Source organism: Zootoca vivipara, chromosome 9 (assembly GCF_963506605.1).
Source record: "Zootoca vivipara chromosome 9, rZooViv1.1, whole genome shotgun sequence".
Taxonomy (NCBI): Eukaryota; Metazoa; Chordata; class Lepidosauria; order Squamata; family Lacertidae; genus Zootoca; species Zootoca vivipara.
Window position 1 is genome coordinate 18,312,906 of NC_083284.1, and position 23,198 is coordinate 18,336,103.

The 23,198-nt window shown below is 46.5% G+C and overlaps 1 protein-coding gene across 1 annotated transcript in view; it reads left to right on the forward strand.

The window, feature by feature from the left end:
* Positions 1 to 23,198, forward strand: part of LOC118083707 (melanopsin) — a 50,457-nt gene that overhangs the window by 18,795 nt on the left and 8,464 nt on the right. The window contains exons 4-8 of the mRNA XM_035112440.2: positions 62 to 265; positions 3,030 to 3,201; positions 4,674 to 4,832; positions 6,739 to 6,846; positions 15,585 to 15,759. Coding sequence (XP_034968331.2) covers positions 62 to 265; positions 3,030 to 3,201; positions 4,674 to 4,832; positions 6,739 to 6,846; positions 15,585 to 15,759 — 818 coding nt within the window. The remainder of the gene's footprint in view (positions 1 to 61; positions 266 to 3,029; positions 3,202 to 4,673; positions 4,833 to 6,738; positions 6,847 to 15,584; positions 15,760 to 23,198) is intronic.

Sequence of the window (23,198 nt, forward strand, 5' to 3'; positions counted from 1 at the left end):
TACCCCCTCCCTCCCCGCATTTCAAAAATGAAAATCTTGCACTCTCCTCTTTTTGTTTTAGGTTGTAACTTTTATGCTTTTTGTGGGGCACTCTTTGGAATAACTTCAATGATGACTTTATTAGCTATTTCAGTTGATCGCTACTGTGTGATTACTAAGCCTCTGCAGTCTATAAAAAGGTCTTCAAAGAAACGCTCATGCATAATCATTGCCTTTGTCTGGCTCTACTCACTGGGATGGAGTGTATGTCCTCTCTTTGGATGGAGTATGTCACTTATTCTTTTCTTAATGTATATACTGTCTTGTGTGCATTGTCTTTGCTTTCTTAAATATGTGTGGGACAGCCAAGCGACATTAGCAAATGGCGTGACAGTTAGCAAATCCTAGGGCATTATTGCTAATGAGAAACCTGGTTCTTTTATAGTGGTGGAGTCCTTATTTTCATAGTGAATCAACTGGTAAAAGTAGATGAACAGGTTTATATCAGTCCTAGCAGAACCAGGTTCCTCATTAAGAGAGCTGCTGCATCAACAGAATGCTTAAGTGGAACCCGGCCTACTCTAGAAGTCTGCATCTCTTCATGTACCGTAGCTATTTGAAAGAAGAGCAGGAAGAAATGGACTTTAATAAAGAATGAGGGAAGCTTACAATCTATTTGAAAAACTATTGTAAACAATTACACACATTGGTAGGATTGACATAAAACTTGTAGTAAAAATTTGAACTATGGAATGATAAAGGCTTTACAGGAATAGAGTTATCAAAGAGATGCGGAGGGGGAAATCGTTATATTAAGATCCACAATGGAGTGGGGAGGGAAAGGGGATTTTATGTTTGTTTTTATTTCACCTTTTATATGTAAAATAGAAAATTGAAAGAAAGAAAGAAAGAAAGAAAGAAAGAAAGAAAGAAAGAAAGAAAGAAAGAAGAAGCAGGAAGGCACTAGCTGCAGTGGAAAAAAGGGAACAGAAATCTCAGTGTGTCAAGTTATTTTTCATGGGCAGTCTTGCAGCTCTGTGAAGTATCCAAATATTTGGAAACTAGATATTTATATCTTTGTAATATCATGAGAAGAAGCACAATGGCCAGTTATTATGCACATTAACCTTTCAGTTTAACATCCCCTATAGATATAGAATCATAGAATCATAGAGTTGGAAGAGATCACAAGGGCCATCCAGTCCAACCCCCTGCCAAGCAGGAAACACCATCAAAGCATTCCTGACATATGCCTGTCAAGCCTCTGCTTAAAGACCTCCAAAGAAGGAGACTCCACCACACTCCTTAGTAGCAAATTCCACTGCCGAACAGCTCTTACTGTCAGGAAGTTCTTCCTAATGTTTAGGTGGAAATATAGAAAGATAGAGTAGCAAAGGAGGGCATGGGGGGGCCACCCCTAGCTCCAGTCTGGCGGGGGCAGCGCACGGGGGCAGCGCTCCCGGCCCCTGACCCGTCCCTTGCTTCCTCCGCCCGAGCAGGAAGAAGCAGAGCACGCTACGGAGCGGGTTGCTGGGCGGCAGCAGCGGCAAACTGCTCTGTAGCATGCTCTGCTTCAAAGCGCGCCAGCCGAGCAGAGCAACAGCGCCAACCCAGACAGACTGTGCGTGTGCGGACATGCACAGTTTGTCCTGCCGCGCGCGTCATGCGTCGTGACATCACGACGCATGCACGCTGTGGAGCAGTGTCTCACTCCCAGGGGGTGCTGCCCCGGGCAGCCAAGCGGCACCGTTCGCCCCGGATAGATTTCCAACATAACTTTTTGAAAGTTCAGGGTTGTCGATTCAGTGATTTATGATTTAATTTAGAACAAAAGCCCCTGCTAGAAAAGCCTTGAAAGACCCATAATGAAAATGACATCACCCGCTAGGACATGCAGAGCAGCCTTATTAATAAATGCTATCAAATTTGTCTAAGAAAAAGGAGTTGACCCTATCTCTATTTGCCAACATCATTTTCAGAGGGTTCCTTGCCTCCCAGGAAGCATTTAGCGTGACCATGTGCATATTTTAAAAGGTTGCCCATGGAAGATTGGCAGTTTTCTGATTACTTGTGCACAATACATTTGTTCATAATAAGAATTGTTCGTAATAAGGCCCAGTTGGGTGACTGAATGCATGCCATTTTTAGACAGCAGAATCATAATGGCATTTTCTAGGACAGACTTGAACTCTTCAACAAGAAACCAAACATACTTCTCCCTGAGACTGAAAACTTTTGGGGGGGATGTACCATAGAGCTTCAGACAAGTGTTTGCATGGCTAGCAGGTGCAAACCTATGAACATTGATTGTACATGTCTATTCAGAAGTAAGCCCCATTGAGTTTAATGATATTTACTCCCAAGTATAGGTAGGATTGTGGCCTTAGACTATCATCCTGTGTCACTTACCTTAGAGTAAATCCAACTGAACTCAAAGGGGCCAACTGCCTAGTAGATATGGGCATAATTTGATGCACATTATTGATTTTATTCAAATCGGGGGCAGTAGACACAGTGCCCTCCAGTTGTTGCTTGAATGCATTTCCCATCATCCCTGATCATTAGCCATGCTGGTGGGAGTTTGGGAGTCCAACAGCTGCCCCTGATTTAGATTATTATTATTTTTTAAGAACCACTTCTCCCCAGGCAGCTCACAAATGAAAGATCAGAACAACACACAACAAATAATAAATTTAAAAGGAGCAATTAGATTAAAAGTGAAAGCCAATCTGCAGCCAATGAGAATTGAGCCCAAGACATGCTTTCTTACAAGTAACTTCCACTGAACTATTTCTGAGTAACTATGCATAACAACTAAGTTATGCCATTGTGCTATTATAAATAGCTAGAAGCTGTATTTCACAAGAAGTGATATCTGGCCCCAAAAAGCTTATGTCACAATAAGTTCATAGTGTCACAAAATTATTTGCTATGCTTACTGCAGCAGAGTATAACAGTCTCCAATGAAGTAGTGCTGCTTTTTCTTAATTGTCAAGATCCTGCATCTGTTCTTATTTATGCATTGTATTAATAATCATGTTTATTCTCAGGTTCCTATATACCTGAAGGTTTGATGATATCTTGTACATGGGACTACGTATCCTATTCTCCAGCAAACAGAAGTTATACCATGATGCTATGTTGCTTTGTGTTCTTTATCCCTCTGATAATAATCTTCCACTGCTATCTATTCATGTTTCTGGCCATTAGAAGTACTGGCAGGTAAGCAGAGCACTGAAAAATATTCATATAAATAGATAATTATTTTGTAGGTTTCTTCTTCTTTTAATCACAGTTAACTTGCTGCTTATGGCTTCAAGACTTCGTTAAGGAAGAGGAGGATCAATGGCAAGAAATATCTATTTTTATGGGAATTCCTTTCCTTTCTGTCCCTGATGATCTTTGGCATGGGAAGAACAAGCCAAATTCCTGATCTGCTGGAATGGAGGGAGACTTCTGGGGGTGTCCCCTCTGCCTGGCTGTGCCAGGCTCTACCAGTAGGGAGACTCCACAGCAGACATCTCTCTGCTGACTGCCCAAAACACAGATGGGCGGAAGCTACTGTCAGTAGAACCCTTGTCAGCGATAGGAAGTGGGTGGTCCTGAGTCAGCCAAGGAGCTGCTAGACCCTAAACTGGTTTAGCTACCAGCAAACTGTGTTGAAGGGCCCAATCCAGGTTTGTTTGGGTGCAGGAAGCATGCACACTTTCCCTTCCTCTCAACCTTCTTCTACCCTGGTTGGCATGAGCAGTGGGGGGTCTGGGCTTGGTGGTAGCTCTGCCACTCCACTAAAACCTGTTGTTGCCTACCTGGAGTTAGATGTCTGCCCTTAATTGGACAATCTTTTAAAAGGTGTTTGGACTTTTTAGTTGGGTACAGTGGTGCCTTGCTAGACGAATTTAATTTGTTCCACAGGTCTTTTCTTATAATGAAAAATTTGTCTAGCGAATCCCATAGGAATGCATTGAATTTTTTTTGGCATTAATTGAATTTCAATGCATTCCTATGGGAAACCGCGATTCGCTAGACGAATTTTTCATAAAACAAATTCGTCTAGCGAGGCAACCTCCGCTCGAAAAATCATTTCGTTAAGCGGAAATTTCGTTAAGCAGGGCATTCGTTAAGCGAGGCACCACTATATATTAATTGTATCAGTCTAAGAGATGTGGATACAAAGGAACTTAGGTAATACTTTTCATTGAACCATTTTCTGTAAATATGGAAGAATCCCAGCTTCATAGAACTAGGCTGGAATAGTGCAAATAATCCTTGTATGTAAATAACAATTCCTTGTTCTGCTTGCATCTTTTGCAATACTCCAAAGTTCCGCAGCCCTCTTCATTGTGAGGTGTGCATGTTTTTGATGCAAATCTCACCATGTGTAAGAGCCACTTTACAAACCTTACAAAGAATGTAGGGAACACAAAGAGCAATACGTTGTACTTCCTGCCCTGCTCTCATCCACCCCAAAGCTGCTACCGATGTAAGCTATCTCACAAAAGTTCACAAGACCAGTATATTGGCGTGGGGGGTAACTAAATATGATTAGCAGAGCACACATACACGTTCTCTGCCTCTTTTCTGAAGTGCTGTTTTAAGAGAAGCTATGTACCATTGCATTTACTGCTAATAGTGCCTTTCACACGCTGAATGAATGGTTTTTCCTTAAAATACCTCCTGCTGATTTTTCATAGGAACGTTCAGAAGTTAGGATCAACCTATAACCGGAAGTCGAATGTTTCGCATTCAGTGAAGAGTGAATGGAAGTTAGCAAAAATCGCCTTTGTGGCTATTGTGGTGTTTGTTCTGTCCTGGTCCCCATATGCTTGTGTCACTCTGATTGCGTGGGCAGGGTAAGTGGCAAGTCACCAGCGAAACAGTTTCGGTCAAGGGTGGATAAGGATTATGGATGTGCGTGTGTCCACCCTGAAACTTCAGTTCCCTTGCGGAATGTAAGAACATTCCTCTCTCTCCTTTGCTTTGTGAACGAGGCATAATTGTATTAAATGGTACTATCTACAAGGCTAAACTGTTAGCATATTCAATTCTGTCCACTGCCCAGCTGCATGTGTGACAGGATAATTGTTTACTGTTCTGATGTGTGACTGCTGTAACTTTCCCACACAGGAGAACGGATGTAACTTGATCTCCTGTCATGTGATGTTCTTTGTACTTTTTACTTTCACTTCTGACTGAGAGTGATGGGGCGCACACTTTTCCATTGCTCTCTACGTTTCCGAGCACAACTCAAAGTGTTGGTGTTGACCTTTAAAGCCCTATATGGCCTCGGTCCAGTATACCTGAAGGACTGAAGGAGCATCTCCACCTCTATCATTCTGCCCGGACACTGAGGTCCAGCACCGAGGGCCTTCTGGCGGTTCCCTCGTTGCGAGAAGCCAAGTTGCAGGGAACTAGGCAGAGGGCCTTCTCAGTGGTGGCGCCTGCCCTGTGGAACGCCCTCCCAGCAGATGTCAAAGAGGAAAACAACTACCAGACTTTTAGAAGACATCTGAAGGCAGCCCGGTTCAGGGAGGCTTTTAATGTTTAATAGATTATTGTGTTTTATTTTTTCTGTTGGAAACCCAGCCAGATGGGCGGGGTATAATAATAATAATAATAATATAATAATAATAATAATAATAATAATCCCTAATAAACGTCGTTAAAAGCTACGAGTGTTTGCTGTCTTCTTTACAGAAGCCAGTGGCAGAAGTAAGAATCTAGGGCTTGTCATCCCTATAATCTAACAAAGGTAGCAGATGACGAATCTAGGGCTTATCATCCCTATATTCTAACATAAACATCTTTACAAGTGTCCCCCCCCACTTATGTGCTGTAGACTCATGTGCGACCGCATATACGCATGGTGCCAGGAAGTAAATGAATAATTTGATTCAAACCTGGGGATGGTGGGAGAGAGCTGGAGAGTCCTCGTGGCTCACGAGGAACCCTTCCCTGGTGCTCAAAGAGGATGTCAGTGGTGGCAGAGGAAGCCCCAAAGAGACTGGAGGTGTAGCAGGGTTTTGTTTAGGCTGCTCAGCCCCCCCGCCTAACAGCTGATGCTCGCAATAGCGCAGCAGCAGTAGCAGCTGCTTCTCCATGTGTCCTTCAGCCAGCCCCAGAGCTTCGATTCTAGTTGTCAATATTTTTGGATACAGTGTTTTTGGTCCGGATTGGAGAGAGAGCGTCAGAGAGGGCGTTTAAAGGGTGTTTCAAGGCTGCTCCCCAATTAAGCGATATTTGCTTATTGTATAGGAGCCTGGAGCGTAACCCCTGCATAAGTGGGGTGGACACCTGTATACAGAAGCTAGAGTGAACACCTAGTTAGAGGTGAATCCCCCCCCCGAATATTCCTGCAGAGAAAATGGAGTGTGATGCACCATTCTACTTCACTTTAAAATATCTGATTTTTATGTTTTCCTATAAAAATGTCCACCCTCGCCTATGCAGATTTGTAGATAATTGCTTGTGCATGTAATAACCCACACATTCTGATTCAAAAACAGAATGCTGCAAGCAATTGCAAAATGCATGCCATCTTTTGTTTGGAACCTATAATGTGATATGCAGTGAAGAATAATTAAAGACACCTAGAGTGCACTTGATATTGGGCATGTTTTCATACTTCTGGAGTAATTGCTATTTTCGCAGAAATCCTGAAGTTTAATACCAGAAAAAAAAATATCAAATATAGTCCCCCACCCTACAGCATTAGTTATTGCCTTGTATTTTAATGCTGTGTTTTTTTCTTGTTTCTAGCTACGCCAAGACCTTAAACCCATATTCTAAATCTGTGCCAGCTGTTATTGCCAAAGCTTCTGCGATCTACAATCCCATAATCTATGCAATCATTCACCCAAGATACAGGTAGTGTGAATGCATCCCTATGATAATGTTTTATACGTATTGTTTTGAATGAATTCACCGTTGGATGGTAAAGAGAACGTATTACAGTGGTACCTCCGTTTACAACCACAATTTGTTCCGGAAGTCTGTACTTAACCTGAAGCGTACTTAACCTGAAGCGAACTTTCCCATTGAAAGTAATGGAAAGTGAATTAATCCATTCCAGATGAGTCCGCGGTGTTTGTAAACTGAGGTGGTTGTAAACCAAGGCGGTTGTAAACCGAGGTATGACTGTACTTCAATCACTGGCATTGTGTGTACACTTATGGGCACTCATTCTGCAGAATAGAGTGCCACGCTGGGTATTTGGTGAAGGGTGTGTTACTGACCTTGCAAGACCAGGCAAATTCCTAAGTATAGAAACCTAGTAAGCTTCTAGCCAGGTCATTGGTCCATCTAGGGGTCAGCAAACTTTTTCAGCAGGGGATCAGTCCACTGTCTCTCACCCCTTGTTGGGTGCCGACTATATATATATATTTTGGGGGGGAGAACAAATTCTTTTGCCCCACAAATAACCCAGAGATGCATTTTAAATAAAAGGACACATTCTACTCATGTAAAAACATGCTGATTCCTGGACCATCTGCGGGCCGGATTTAGAAGGCGACTGGGCCGCGTCCGGCCCCCGGACCTTAGTTTGCCTACCCATGATCTAGTTCAGTTTTGTCTATACTGCTCAGCAGCAGCTCACCTGCACTTCAGGCAAGAGGCTCTTCCAATCCTACCTGGAAATGTGGAGGACTGAACCATCTGCATGCCGGGCATATGATCTAGAGCTAGAGCCCTTCATTAAGATACTTCACTGGGATTGTAATAATAATAATAATTTATTATTTATACCCGCCCATCTAGCTGGGTTTCCCCAGCCACTCTGGGCAGCTTCCAACAGAAGAATAAAATAATCGATTAAAGATTAAAGGCCTCCCTAAACAGGGCTGCCTTCAGATGTCTTCTAAAAATCTGGTAGCTGTTTTTCTCTTTGACATCTGACGGGAGGGCGTTCCACAGGGCGGGTGCCATTACCGAGAAGGCCGTCTGCCTGGTTTCCTGCAACTTGGCTTCTCGCAACAAGGGAACCGCCAGAAGGCCCTCGGCACTGGACCTCAGTGTCCGGGCAGAATGATGGGGGTGGAGACGCTCCTTCGGGTATACTGGACCGAGGCCATTTAGGGCTTTAAAGGTCAGCACCAACACTTTGAATTGTGCTCAGAAACGTACTGGGAGCCAATGTAGATCTTTCAAGACCGGTGTTATGTGGTCTCGGCGGTCGCTCCCAGTCACCAGTCTAGCTGCCGCATTCTGTACACTTTACTCCTGGTGCATACCAGTAATGTAATCAGAAAGCCTAGAAGCCTTGACACCCATCAGCCTTTTCTGCTTCCCTATGGCATGGTCCAAGATAAATTGGGACAGGAAGCAGCACTTTGCACCATTAGGATTATACGGTGGTACCTTGGTTCTCAAACACCTTGGTACTCAAAACAACTTGGAACCCAAACACTGCAACCCTGGAAGTAAGTGTGGCGGTTTGCAAACATTTTCAGAAGTCGAACATGCTCGGCTTTGAGTGTTATGCTTCTGATTTGAGTGTTATGCTTTCGATTCGAGTGCCACACTTCTGTTTTGAGTGTTACGCTGAGGTCTGTCTGTTTTTGCTATTTATTTTGCGTTTTTGTTTTAGCGGCTCTATTTTGTTTTGTTTTTGAGACTGTGTGGAACCCAGTTCAGCTACTGATGGATTGTTTGTGTGACTGCAGTACATTGTTTATTGCTTTCATTTTATGGATCAATGGTCTTGTTAGATAGTAAAATTCATGTTAAATTGCTGTTTTAGGGGTTGTTTTTAAAAGTCTGGAACGGATTAATCCATTTTGCATTACTTTCTATGGAAAAATGGACCTCCGCAACGGATTAAGTTTGAGAACCAAGGTACCACTGTATTAGGTTCTAAGGCTCTGAATGCTTCTGTAAGTGAACCATGCATTCAGGATCATGCGAATGTGATTTGAAATCTTTTACTCCAGTTTGCTATCACTCCTTTTTCAGTTCAGCAGCCAAGTCTGGTTAACATTTAAAGACAAGTAATTTGTAGCGTCGAAACACGGTAAAACTGAGTTTCCTGCTGAGCTTGAAATTGCTTCTATATTCAGAAACTAATGGATTCTGTTAAAATACTTAACAGTTCAGGTATCTCCCGTTTAAACTCCCCCCCCCCCCCGCCCCTTGGGATGTGTCCCTATTTTCCCAGTTGCTGGGAGATTTTTGAACACAGAATCTTTACTAGCCCAAATACTGCAGTGCATTTTTCTCCCGTTTAGGGAAAAGCAAGCACAAGAGCAGAACTAGAGGGCCCACCATTATTCTTAACTCTTTGCCATGACTAACAGAAACAACATTAATTGTGTGCAACAAGCAAATATATGCATGTTTGTTTGATCTGCATATAGAATTGGTTTGTCTTGGTGTGTAGATTTTTGATTCTTTTTTATTGCTTTAAGTGAGAGTGGGGAACATATGGCTTGCAGACCAAACTTGGTTTTCCAGGGATTCAAATCTGGCCTTGAAGGGCATTTCCACCAAACTATACCTGACATAGATATAGCTGCCAGTGCACAATCAGTAGCCTTAAAGCATGGGTAGGCAAACTAAGGCCCAGGATCTGGCCCAATCCCCTTCTAGATCCAGCCCGCGGACAGTCCGGGAATCAGCATGTTTTTACATGAGTAGAATGTGTCCTTTTATTTAAAATGCATCTCTGGATTATTTCTGGGGCCTGCCTGGTGTTTTTACACGAGTAGGATGTGTGCTTTTATTTAAAATGCATCTCTGGGTTATTTGTGGGGCATAGGAATTCATTCATTTTTTTTCTTTTCCAAATATAATCTGCCCCCCCCCCCACAAGGTCTGAGGGACAGTGGACCTGCTGAAAAAGTTTGCTGACCCCTGCCTTAAAGTGTGCTCCGAATTGTTCATTGGCAAAGGAAAGCGGGCTCTGGCTCTGCTGCCCACCACCTGGTTGAGGTGAAGCCAGGTGGATTGGTTTCACGAGCAAGTTCCCCATCGGGAAAATTGCAGGTGGAAGGATGCTGTTGTGCTGAGGTGTTGCTTGCAGGCATGGAGTGGTTGCCCACTGTAATAACAGGATGATGGACTTACAGGGCAGTCTCGAGCAGGTTGGCCGCCCTGGCGCTGAGGGGCGGAGATCGCTCCGCGCCCTCGCAGGGCACAGCAAGGTTAGGGCCCGGCGCCCTGGCACACCGCGCCACCGGGGGTCTACCTAGAGCCGGCCCTGTGGACTTAGATGGGCTATTGCCCTGATCCAGGGCTATTGCTCTGATAAAGCTCTTCTTATGTTCATAAATGGTGTGTGTGTGTGTGTGTGTGTGTGAGAGAGAGAGAGAGAGAGAGAGAGAGAGAGAGAGAGAGAGAGTGAGAAAGAGAGAGAGAGATTCCGATACTGTCACAAACAAACACAGTGTCATTGCACCATCTCCAGAGTTATTAGATTCAAGGACACATAACTCTTTTGAATCATGGCCAATAGATAAATGACTTTGTTTTACTTCTGTTTTACTAAAAGGAAATGCTGCGTAAAAGTTTTAAATATAATAGATACATGACTCTGCCACTAGGCAGCAGCATAAATCATCCATGTGATCTTAGCCTCGGCAGGAAATGTATAAGGAACCACTTACAATCTTTTAATGGATATAAAAAGTTTGTAGTATACTAACAGCATTCCGTGACACATAACAGCCATTCTTTTCATCACTTGTTTGGGTGAATTTCTTCATAACTTTTTGTTTGTTTCATAACTGGTTTGCTTGCAGATTGTTCACAAGTCTTCCCATTAGTCATTTGTTTATCCCACACTTTTCGAAGCATTTCCTCATCACATTACAAACCACAAAAGTCTTGTTCTTTTTTATAAAGGGGGCCTTGTATTGCACTTTAACCCTCTTTAATTATGCAAACCTAAAGTTCTGGTATGTACTTGAATCCCTTCTGCAAAATAGTGATAGACTGGAGACGCTCTTATATTTTTACTCGATTCCATCTCCCAAAGAATCAGGGCATGTAACTATAGTTACCGCGAAGCCCTTTAAAAATAAATATTGGGATGGATCTAAAGGTCTCCTTTCACTCACAGAAGAGTTATTTTATACCTTGAGCTAGAGGGGGTTGCACAATACAAGTGCCAATCTCAGCTGGCAGAGCATGAGACTCTTAATCCTAAAGTTGTGGGGTTGAGCCCCATGTCGGACAACAAGATTCCTGCATTGCACGGGGGTTGGACTAGATGTCCCTTGTGGTACCTTCCAACTCTACAATTCTGTGATTCTAAGCTCCATAGCTGCCAAGTTTTCCCTTTTCTCGCGAGGAAGCCTATTCAGCATAAGGGAAAATCCCTTTAAAAAAGGGATAACTTGGCAGCTATGCTAAGCTCTGCATAAACAAATGGAAGAATAACTTGTTTATGGAATATACACATGATAGCACTGTGTGAATTAACTCTGAAGCACAGGCATTGAGCTCAGAACAGGTGTGGAGGGGAGAGAGGATATTTACATAGACTCAGTTATTTGCAAGTAATTCATACGCTGATATGTATTTGCATAAGCCATTCTTCTGTTAGTTCTGTTTAATGGAAAATATGTAAATACTGTTGTCTGGGGGCCTTTTCCCCAAATGGTGGGAAGAGGTTAATTTGTCACTCGACTTCGTTGGAATAAAACCTCGCCCCGCAAAGAACTAAAGACACATTCTGTTCCATGCACAGCCAGCTATCAATTATTCTTTAGTAGCTTACAGACCATTTTGCCTTCACTGTAGAATTGTGGAGTGGCTAGAGCGCCAAACTATGACAAAGGGAAACTGAGTTCCCTAGGAAGCCCACTGCATGAGCAAACTTCCTTTCTCAGCCTTATCCTCTACCTCACAAGAGCATCCTGTGGATAAAAGGGAATGCTAAGCATGTATGCTGCCCTAGGGCTGCTTGAAGGAAAGCTGAGATCAAAATGAAGTCAATAAATAATACGTGGAAAGGAGGCACAGGAAATGTCATTGATAAAAAGTTCACGTACAAGTTCATTCCATTTCTGTAATGCCAAAGGAAGTGACTGCTTTAGGTGAACTTAATTCAAAAAATGTGCAAAGTAAGAAATAGCGAGGTTGCAGTCCTGGGAAAAAGGGGATGTAATAGGACCAAACTGTACACAATGGGATAGCCACACTTGCGTATTGATACATCTGACATGTTAAGGTAACGAAGCTGTGAGCAGAAGCTTTGTTTGTTTTGTTTTTGCAGATGAAGTGTAGCTCAGTAGCAGCTCTGCAAGATCTTCGGCTCAGCCTACAGGTAGAGCTGGGAACATCCTCTGCCTGAAAATCCTAGAGAGGCACAGCAAGTCAGAATAGCCAGTAATGAGCTAGGTGGACTAATCAGGGGTGCCACGTCCTGTTTCACCCTGCCTTGCCAACCACCCTGCAAAGTGGCAGTGGCTGCAGTTTCCAGCAGCAGCAGCACTGATTTCCAGCCAGATCTCATGGGAAATGGGTGGTGGGGCAGATGGTGGGTGCCCTTAGGGGCTTCCACTGCCCAAGGTGGTTGCTTCACCCCCAGGGCCGTCTCTAGCTGGTGCAATGCGCCAGGGTGCCTGGCCACCAGGGGGCGCTGCTGCTGGGGTTGGGGTGGAGGAGGAGCAGACCTGTCTTTCCTGTTGGGGCTAAAGGTGTGTTGTGCCAGGGCGCCACCTCTCGGGGGCGCCCCAGTGAGTGGGGGAGCTGCACGGAGCAAGCGCCCCTCACCGCCCACGTGCGCTCTGGAAAGAGCTCCGGCAGCTCCCAAGCCTGGCTCCTCCACGGCGGCTGTCTGCTGGAGGAGCCACCAGCAAGCCCCAACAGCAGCGCCGCCCTCGCCCGCCTCTTCTTGGGCTGTGGGCGCCGTTGGGAAGCCGGCCGTGAGCCTCCCATCAGCACAGCAGCCAGGGCTCCCCGGACGGCAGCGCCATACAGCCGCTTGGGCCAAGGAGGTGGAGACGAACCACAGCTGGCAGCACCCTTGCCTGTCAGGCCACCCCCTCCAGTGGCCCACTGTGCCTGGCCCTGCCTGGCAGAGCGTGAGTCCGGCGTCGCCGTTGCCAGTCCTGCTTGCGGCAGGTGAGAAGCAGAAGACACAGCATGATGGTGTTGGGGGGGGAGCGGCGCATCAGAGGTGCATGAGGCGCAGTTGCTAAAATGAAGCGCGCACACACACACGTCCCCAGGGCAGCGCGTGGCTCCGGCTTTCCAGCTGGCAAAGGGCCGCCGGAGGGATCTCTCAGCCACGGCGCTGGATAGGGTTCAGACGGCCCTGTTCACCCCACCTCATGGGTGGGCTGGTCCTGGGACCAATGGTCTGAACTTAGCACCCTCCTCATTTCCTAGGTTTTCGGTGAGTGGAATAGATAACCACCAGCTTACGCTGCCTTGCAAAAATTAAAATTAAAGTCTTGTCTGCCTTTGTTCATGAACAGAGGGGTATGTGAATGAAACGACATACCTGTTGGGGATCTTAGGTGAGATAGCCATGTAGTGGAAGTTGCTCCTAGAACCAGTCACCCCATGGAAGCCAAGTAAAGTTCAGATAGTTTAATGTTGCAGAAGATAAGGCTCAGTAATACAGTTCTGGATGCAAGATATAGACAGATAAGTTCCAGCTTGTAGGGTTTTGCAAATGCAGATATATACAAGTACAAAATATATCTGTTGCTCTAAATAGCTCTTAACAATTCAAGATTTAACACTGGGCAAGTAATAGACTCAAGACAGACTTACCCACTCACTATTGAGCTGACATACATTGATCACAGATATAGTCAAGGGAGCAACTGGCTCTACTGACCATGCACCTGCGATTAGCTCATCAGTGGGGTAATTTATGCCCATGAATGAAATTAACCTCTTCTCATGCCCAGTTACTCCAACAACACCCACCAAGGAGTCACAGCAACACTGAAGTTTGTTGTTGTACCTTGATTTTACTGATTCTCAATAAACACAAAACAATACAAGTTAGAACAATATGCTTCCTGGAGTCCTGGTCTCTTTCAGCATACTGTATTCTTATGGTTTCTTCCACCTTGTAGATGTTGGGCGCCTCCAGATTGGCCGCTTGCTCCCGCTGCTGTTTTGTGGATGTATTCTTCAACGTGTCCTTGATGCAATAATAGCGCATTTGTGGTAGATTCATAGTGGTCCACCATCCATGCATCATTCTGCTTTATCAGTTGTTCCTCAATGTATCCCTCGTCTTATCATATTTTTTGCTACCTGGCAAGGCACTCTTGCATTACAGCACAACAAAAACGAGGGAAAAGGAAATCTGGAACATTTCTGGTATAAAATGTTTCAGCAAGAAGTTGCAGGACTGATTGGAAATGAAGCAGTATGTCCACCTCAAAACATTTTCAAACCTTTTTCAGCATTGAAAAGGGGATTGCATATCATAAACAAAGTAACAAATGTTGGAAATGTAAGGAAGCGGAAGGAACCTTTTACCATATGTGGTGGACTTGAAGAGCTTCTGGGAAAAAATTTATAACGAGTTGAAGAAAGTGTTTAAAAACACGTTTATTAAGAACCAGAAGCTTTTTTCCTTGGTATCATAAGAAATGAACTACCGAAGTTGTTTCCTGCTTGGCAGGGGGTTGGACTGGATGGCCCTTGTGGTCTCTTCCAACTCTGATTCTATGAAGAAAGATGTTACTTTTTTTTGTATGCCACAGCAGCAGCTAGAATTGTATTAGCAAGGAACTGGAAATCTGAAGATATACCTACAGTGGATGACTGGCAGATGAAGCTGATGGAATTCATGGAACTGTCTGAATTGACCGGGAGACACCGAGACCGGGGAGAAGAATCAGTGGAAGAAGATTGGAAGAAATTTAAAGTTTATTTAGAAAAGAATTATAAGATTAAAAATATTCAATAGGATGTGGTAGTACAAGGAAGTTGCAGAAGTAAGTTAGATTAATGTAGGATGCGGTAAGATTTAGATATATGTTAGGCGGCTATAATGCCCTTCAGATTAAAATTATATTATGAGGTTTTGGAAATTGGGGAGTGAAAAGCGATTAAAAACAATAATTAGAATAATTAATTAAGAAAAAGAATGTTATCAAGAATGAGAAAGTGCTAAATTAGAGATTTATAGACCCGTAGAAGCGAAGGGAAGGAGGAAGTCGATAAAGATATGGAATATAAGATTGAGGGATGTATTTTTTTGTTTTTTTGTTTGTTTTTTGTTTTATTATGGATACTATTGTTGTTCGAACGTATTAATTGTGTTTTTCTTTATATTCTTTATTACTATAAAATCAATAAATATATATCATAAAAAAAGAAAAAAGGGGGGGATTGCATGTAACCACCACCCTACACACAATACCACCACCCGCAATGCTGACACAAGAACAAATAATCATGAAAAGACAATAAAAAGGACTTCTGGAGATGCCTATAGTCTTTGAACTGGCCCTTATATAGATGGGATTGAGAGAACCAAGACTTAACTCTTTTCAATACCATACAGTTGAATCTCCTGAAATGTGCAGTCTGTCGTTTCTTTCAAAGTATTCTCCAAACTCTGTTTTCATTCACTGCATTTTTTAATGTTTTATTTTGCTGTTGTTTCACAGTATTTTTATTCTGTCTTTTAGGAGAACTATTCGAAGTGCTGTCCCTTGCTTGAGATTCCTTATACGGATCTCACCAAGTGATCTTTCAACAAGTTCTGTAAACGAGTCGTCATTCAGGGCTTCTATGTCCAACCGTCACTCTTTTGCTGCCAGGAACAAGAGCAGTTGTGTTTCTTCCATTTCTGCAGCAGAAACTGTAAGTTTGGCATGGGTGACAGCCTCCCAGGTCACATCCTTTTGCTTCACATTAAAGGTGGCAGACTAAACTGCTGGACGGCACTCACCAACCTGAGTTCACTATTAGAAGGAGTGATTATAGAAAAACTCATATCCATTAAGCACTTCTAAACCTCCTTGAGAATCCTTGGGGTCCCTTCCAACTCTACAATTCTATGGTTCTATGATATTAGTGGTAGAACCAGACATGTGCTTCATTTTTTCCTTTAAGCAGCCACAGGATTCCTTGCTCCCCTCCACTTGCAACAAGGTTCATGGCTACACACTCACACAAACACTTACTTTGCAAGGCTTTGTGTGCCTGTTAAAGTTTGTCTGGTTAAAAAAATCAAGCTGTGGGGAAATGGATTCATGAGGTGGGGTGGGGTGATTGTCACAAAAGCCAACTAATTAGATATTAATACAACAGGATTTTTTGTGAGAAACGGGAAGAACCAGTTTCTCCCAAGCTTGGTTCTTTGGGGAAAGTTTCCCAAAAACTATGAAATTTGCAGCAACTAGACTTGTGACTGGGAGTTGCTGCCGAGACCACATAACACCGGCCCTGAAAGACCTACATTGGCTGAAAGACCCAACATTGACCAGTATGTTTCTGAGCACAATTCAAAGTGTTGGTGCTGATCTAAATGGCCTCGACGTAGTATACCTGAAGGAGTATCTCCACCCCCATCGTTCTGCCCAGACACTGAGGACCAGCACCGAGGGCCTTCTGGCAGTTCCCTCAGTGTGAGAAGTGAAGCTACGGGGAACCAGGCAGGGGGCCTTCTTGGTGGTGGTGCCCCCCCTGTGGTGGTGCCCTCCTATCAGATGTCAAGGAAATAAACAACTATCTGACTTTTAGAAGACCTTTGAAGGCAGCCCTATTTAGGGAAGTTTTTAATGTTTGATGTTTTGTTGCTTTTTAATATATTTTGTTCAGAGTCACCCAGAGTGGCTGGGGAGGTCCAGCCTGATGGGTGGGGAATAATACTAATAATACTAATAATATTTTATTATTATTATTATTATTATTATTATTATTATTATTATTATTATGTCACAGATTTCAAGTGCATGCAGCCTTGAGAATCTTTTGTTAGCATATACTATCAACAAGCAACTTTCTGTTATAGTTTTCCCACAACAAACTAAATGAGGAAGATTTTGTTTTTAAAAAATGAATTACTATAAGGGATTGATTGGTCAGTGAATGGTTTGGAATGGAAGTTATTTTAAGAGGAAAATGGGTTCTAAGCTACCCAGTTATTCAAATACTGGAAACCCATATATGGGCTTACTTGTAAAATACTGCAGGGCAAGTTCATTGAGGAAGATGTGTAAAAAAGAAAAAGTTGACTGTTCTTTAAAAATATATATGAACAGACCATTATTCATCAAGAAAAAAAAGTTGTATAAAAAACACTTCGAGAAATAATTGCAGTTATGAATAGTTTATAATTAATGAGTGGTCTTTAGTAAGTCTTAAGGATTGTGAACTATGACTGTGGTTCTGCACTAGGTTGGTTTCAGTGGCTCTGTACATAACTGAGTGCAGGATTACAATGCAGATCGGCTGAAATCAAAGGTTCCTGAATCCTAGAATTTAAATACACCCACTGAGTCAAAGATACACCAATATATACTGATACAGTAGGGATGTGAGATGATTTCTCTGTTTCAAAAAAACTAATCTTTCAAGGTTGTGGTATATTGTGATAACTTACCAGCCAGGTCCCTCTCAAGGAGAATGATTGCAACTGGAAGGCAGAATGATCACTTGCCAAGGTCGCTGGAACCTCTTCTCTCACCATAAATTATAGACCAACCTGCCGTAGAAATTGCTGCTCTAAAATGATTTCTTACAACAGACATGGTGAACCATTGGCCCTTCAGATGCTCTTGGACTGTAGCTTCCATAATTTATTTTTACTTGCTTATTTATATACATATTATCTTGCTAATTCATTAAAAAAGAACAATTGTACATAAAAGCAGTGCTAATCTCCGATCGCACCCCTGAAGATACAAACAGATCCACCGTAATTATACAGTGCCTCTGATACCCCTCCCACTGTGTCAGTCCAGGAGGATACCATGGTCAATGGTAGCAAAGGCCACTGGCAGATCGAGCAGGGTCACAGTGTCCCATACCTTTCATCCATCCATCAATGGGGCTGATGGGAGTTGTTGCTTGTCTAGAAGTCATTAGACTCCATCTTAGATATAGCTGGGTACCAACATCCTGGAGGTTCTGGTGTTCTGACGTCCTATGCAACCTTAAAGCCCAATTGTGTGCATCTTTACTCGCAAGTCAAGTCCACCGAAGTGCCGCATTTTTCGCTCCATAAGGCGCCCCTGACCATATGATGCACCTAGTTTTTAGAGCAGGAAAAAAAGGAAAAAAATATTCTGAATCACACCCTCCTCAACTACAAGCGCAAATTCTTACCTAAATAATAGCAGCTTGTATATACTGTATCCCAAGGGAATACATTTTTTTGCATACCTTCAACTGTACATAGACATACATGTCATGTTCAATGCTATACATGTCATGTTCAGTGCTATATAAGTCACTTACATTTATAATCATATTGTACTACTTTGGCTATGTGTTTAATAAAATATTGAATTCTTGCATTGCGAAAAATGATGATTATGGTGAAAAGTGAAAAACATGAATTGCAAAAAAAAAACCTAGAGCTTACAGAACAAAACCAACTTCAGATATGAAATCAGCATTGAAAGAACATATAAGAACAGTTGAAAAATCTCATGCAACAGAAAACGAAAAAATAAATAAATCGCTCCACAAGACACATTCGCTCCATAAGATGCACAGACATCTCCCCCTACTTTTTAGGAGGAAAAAGTGTGTTTTATGGAGTGAAAAATACGGTAAATGCAATTTCTCTTTCCCAAGAAATGGTATATAGAATTGTACCGTGTTTCTCATATTATAAGTCATGTCTTATATTAATTTTTTCTTCAAAAAAACACGACATGGCTTATTTTTGAGGGATGTCTTATTTTTTAATAAAGTGCACGCGGGCGCTGTTTGCCGGGCTTGTCAAGCCCAGCAAGGAGCGCCCGCCGATCTTCGGTGACAGGCGGGGATGGGGGGAGAGCGGAGAACGATCTCCGCTTCTCCCCCACCCCCGCCTGTCACACAGCACAGGGCCGAAGATCGGCGGGCGCTGTTTGCCGGGCTTGTCAAGCCCAGCAAACAGCGCCCGCCGATCTTTGGTGACAGGCGGGGGTGGGGGGAGAGCGGAGCACGATCTCCGCTTCCCCCCCACCCCCCCTGTCACACAGGACAGGTCCGAAGATCGGCGGGCGCTGTTTGCCGGGCTTGTCAAGCCCAGCAAGGAGCGCCCGCCGATCTTTGGTGACAGGCGGGGGTGGGGGGAGAGCGGAGAACGATCTCCGCTTCCCCCCCACCCCCGCCTGTCACACAGGACAGGTCCGAAGATCGGCGGGCGCTGTTTGCCGGGCTTGTCAAGCCCAGCAAACAGCGCCCGCCGATCTTCGGTGACAGGCGGGGGTGGGCGGAGAGCGGAGAACGATCTCCGCTTCCCCCCCACCCCGCCTGCCACACAGCACAGGTCGGCGGGCGCTGTTTGCCGGGCTTGTCAAGCCCAGCTAGGAGCGCCCGCCGATCTTCGGTGACAGGCGGGGGTGGGCGGAGAGCGGAGAACGATCTCCGCTTCTCCCCCACCCCCGCCTGTCACACAGGACAGGTCCGAAGATCGGCAGGCGCTGTTTGCCGGGCTTGTCAAGCCCAGCAAGGAGCGCCCGCCGATCTTTGGTGACAGGTGGGGGTGGGGGGAGAGCGGAGAACGATCTCCGCTTCCCCCCCCACCCCCGCCTGTCACACAGGACAGGTCCGAAGGTCGGCGGGCGCTGTTTGCCGGGCTTGTCAAGCCCAGCAAGGAGCGCCCGCCGATCTTTGGTGACAGGCGGGGGTGGGGGGAGAGCGGAGAACGATCTCCGCTTCCCCCCCACCCCCGCCTGTCACACAGGACAGGTCCGAAGATCGGCAGGCGCTGTTTGCCGGGCTTGTCAAGCCCAGCAAACAGCGCCCGCCGATCTTCGGTGACAGGCGGGGGTGGGCGGAGAGCGGAGAACGATCTCCGCTTCCCCCCCACCCCCGCCTGTCACACAGCACAGGTCGGCGGGCGCTGTTTGCCGGGCTTGTCAAGCCCAGCTAGGAGCGCCCGCCGATCTTTGGTGACAGGCGGGGGTGGGGGGAGAGCGGAGAACGATCTCCGCTTCCCCCCCACCCCCGCCTGTCACACAGGACAGGTCCGAAGATCGGCGGGCGCTGTTTGCCGGGCTTGTCAAGCCCAGCAAGGAGCGCCCGCCGATCTTTGGTGACAGGCGGGGGTGGGGGGAGAGCGGAGAACGATCTCCGCTTCCCCCCCCACCCCCGCCTGTCACACAGGACAGGTCCGAAGATCGGCGGGCGCTGTTTGCCGGGCTTGTCAAGCCCAGCAAGGAGCGCCCGCCGATCTTTGGTGACAGGCGGGGGTGGGGGGAGAGCGGAGCACGATCTCCGCTTCCCCCCCACCCCCGCCTGTCACACAGGACAGGTCCGAAGATCGGCGGGCGCTGTTTGCCGGGCTTGTCAAGCCCAGCAAGGAGCGCCCGCCGATCTTTGGTGACAGGCGGGGGTGGGGGGAGAGCGGAGAACGATCTCCGCTTCTCGCCCACCCCCGCCTGTCACACAGCACAGGGCCGAAGATCGGCGGGCGCTGTTTGCCGGGCTTGTCAAGCCCAGCTAGGAGCGCCCGCCGATCTTCGGTGACAGGCGGGGGTGGGCGGAGAGCAGAGAACGATCTCCGCTTCCCCCCCCACCCCCGCCTGTCACACAGCACAGGTCGGCGGGTGCTGTTTGCCGGGCTTGTCAAGCCCAGCAAGGAGCGCCCGCCGATCTTTGGTGACAGGCGGGGGTGGGCGGAGAGCGGAGAACGATCTCCGCTTCTCCCCCACCCCCGCCTGTCACACAGCACAGGTCGGCGGGCGCTGTTTGCCGGGCTTGTCAAGCCCAGCAAGGAGCGCCCGCCGATCTTTGGTGACAGGCGGGGGTGGGGGGAGAGCGGAGAACGATCTCCGCTTCTCGCCCACCCCCGCCTGTCACACAGCACAGGGCCGAAGATCGGCGGGCGCTGTTTGCCGGGCTTGTCAAGCCCAGCTAGGAGCGCCCGCCGATCTTCGGTGACAGGCGGGGGTGGGCGGAGAGCAGAGAACGATCTCCGCTTCCCCCCCCACCCCCACCTGTCACACAGGACAGGTCCGAAGATCGGCGGGCGCTGTTTGCCGGGCTTGTCAAGCCCAGCAAACAGTGCCCGCCGATCTTTGGTGACAGGCGGGGGTGGGGGGAGAGCGGAGAACGATCTCCGCTTCTCCCCCACCCCCGCCTGTCACACAGCACAGGTCGGCGGGTGCTGTTTGCCGGGCTTGTCAAGCCCAGCAAGGAGCGCCCGCCGATCTTTGGTGACAGGCGGGGGTGGGCGGAGAGCGGAGAACGATCTCCGCTTCTCCCCCACCCCCGCCTGTCACACAGCACAGGTCGGCGGGCGCTGTTTGCCGGGCTTGTCAAGCCCAGCAAGGAGCGCCCGCCGATCTTTGGTGACAGGCGGGGGTGGGGGGAGAGCGGAGAACGATCTCCGCTTCTCGCCCACCCCCGCCTGTCACACAGCACAGGGCCGAAGATCGGCGGGCGCTGTTTGCCGGGCTTGTCAAGCCCAGCTAGGAGCGCCCGCCGATCTTCGGTGACAGGCGGGGGTGGGCGGAGAGCAGAGAACGATCTCCGCTTCCCCCCCCACCCCCACCTGTCACACAGGACAGGTCCGAAGATCGGCGGGCGCTGTTTGCCGGGCTTGTCAAGCCCAGCAAACAGTGCCCGCCGATCTTTGGTGACAGGCGGGGGTGGGGGGAGAGCGGAGAACGATCTCCGCTTCCCCCCCACCCCCGCCTGTCACACAGGACAGGTCCGAAGATCGGCGGGCGCTGTTTGCCGGGCTTGTCAAGCCCAGCAAACAGCGCCCGCCGATCTTTGGTGACAGGCGGGGGTGGGGGGAGAGCGGAGAACGATCTCCGCTTCCCCCCCCCACCCCCGCCTGTCACACAGGACAGGTCCGAAGATCGGCGGGCGCTGTTTGCCGGGCTTGTCAAGCCCAGCAAGGAGCGCCCGCCGATCTTTGGTGACAGGCGGGGGTGGGGGGAGAGCGGAGAACGATCTCCGCTTCCCCCCACCCCTGCCTGTCACACAGCACAGGTCCGAAGATCGGCGGGCGCTGTTTGCCGGGCTTGTCAAGCCCAGCAAGGAGCGCCCTCCGATCTTCGGCTCTGTCCCCCGATGCGCGACGGCTCGGGGAAGCAGGCAGGGAGCTCCTGCTGGGTCCCGCGCCTTCGCCTCTCGCTCGGTCGGGGCTACACGACATGGCTTATTTTCGGGGTATGTCTTATTTTTCACCAACCCTTAGAAATCCTGTCATGGCTTATTTTTTGGGGATGCCTTAAAATATGAGAAACACGGTAGCTTCCAGGGTTTGTTTTTTTGCTCAAATTCAGCATTTGTTCTATGTGTGATAGCTCCCAACAAGGAGCATATTCTACATTTTCTTTAAGAGAGAGGGGTGTGTTCTTTTAATATATTCTTTTGCTTATGGGACTTGAGTCGCTCTGTTTAATTTAAAGGGGACTGGCAGGAAGACATCTGTGCATGAGGATAAAGGATCACACAGAGAATTGGGGCATTTATCTGGAGTGACCCGCCTTGTTATGAGAATCAGTGAAAGTACTTTGCCAAAATAAATTATGGTAGCCATATCATGGGCTGCTTGAATAAAAAAAGCAGGGAAACAGAAAAACAGTCACGCACTTAACTACTTTATTGACTTTCTTACTATTATTTCATCCTATACTTAATCTTCTTTCCCACAAAGCCTTTTGTAAATCACCAAGCATCAAATGAGATTCTAAAGTGTTACACAAGAGTGTCTTACTCCATGTTGCTTATCCGTGCTCAAGCCTTTTAAAACATGTTCCCTTTCATCACAATGGATAATGTTTAAAGGTCTAAGTCTTGTCTAATCCTTGCTCACAGGGTTCCAATAAACAGACTTACTGGTGCAGCTCTGTTTTTAAAGCTTTTTGAGTCAAGCATCTGTGTTGTAATTCAGTCTAACGGCATATGTTTTGCATAGGTAAGGTCTTGGTTTCAATACCGGCCATCTCCAGGCAGGGCTAGGAAAGACTCCTGCCGGAAACCTGTGGAACCCCTACCACTAGATATTACTGTGGAGAGAGCCCCGGTAGCAGAGATTAAACTTACAAAAATTAAGCAGCGGTATAGCATTATGAATATAGGTTGTTAAACCTTTTTACCCCGTTCAGCTGCACACAGCAGCTGAC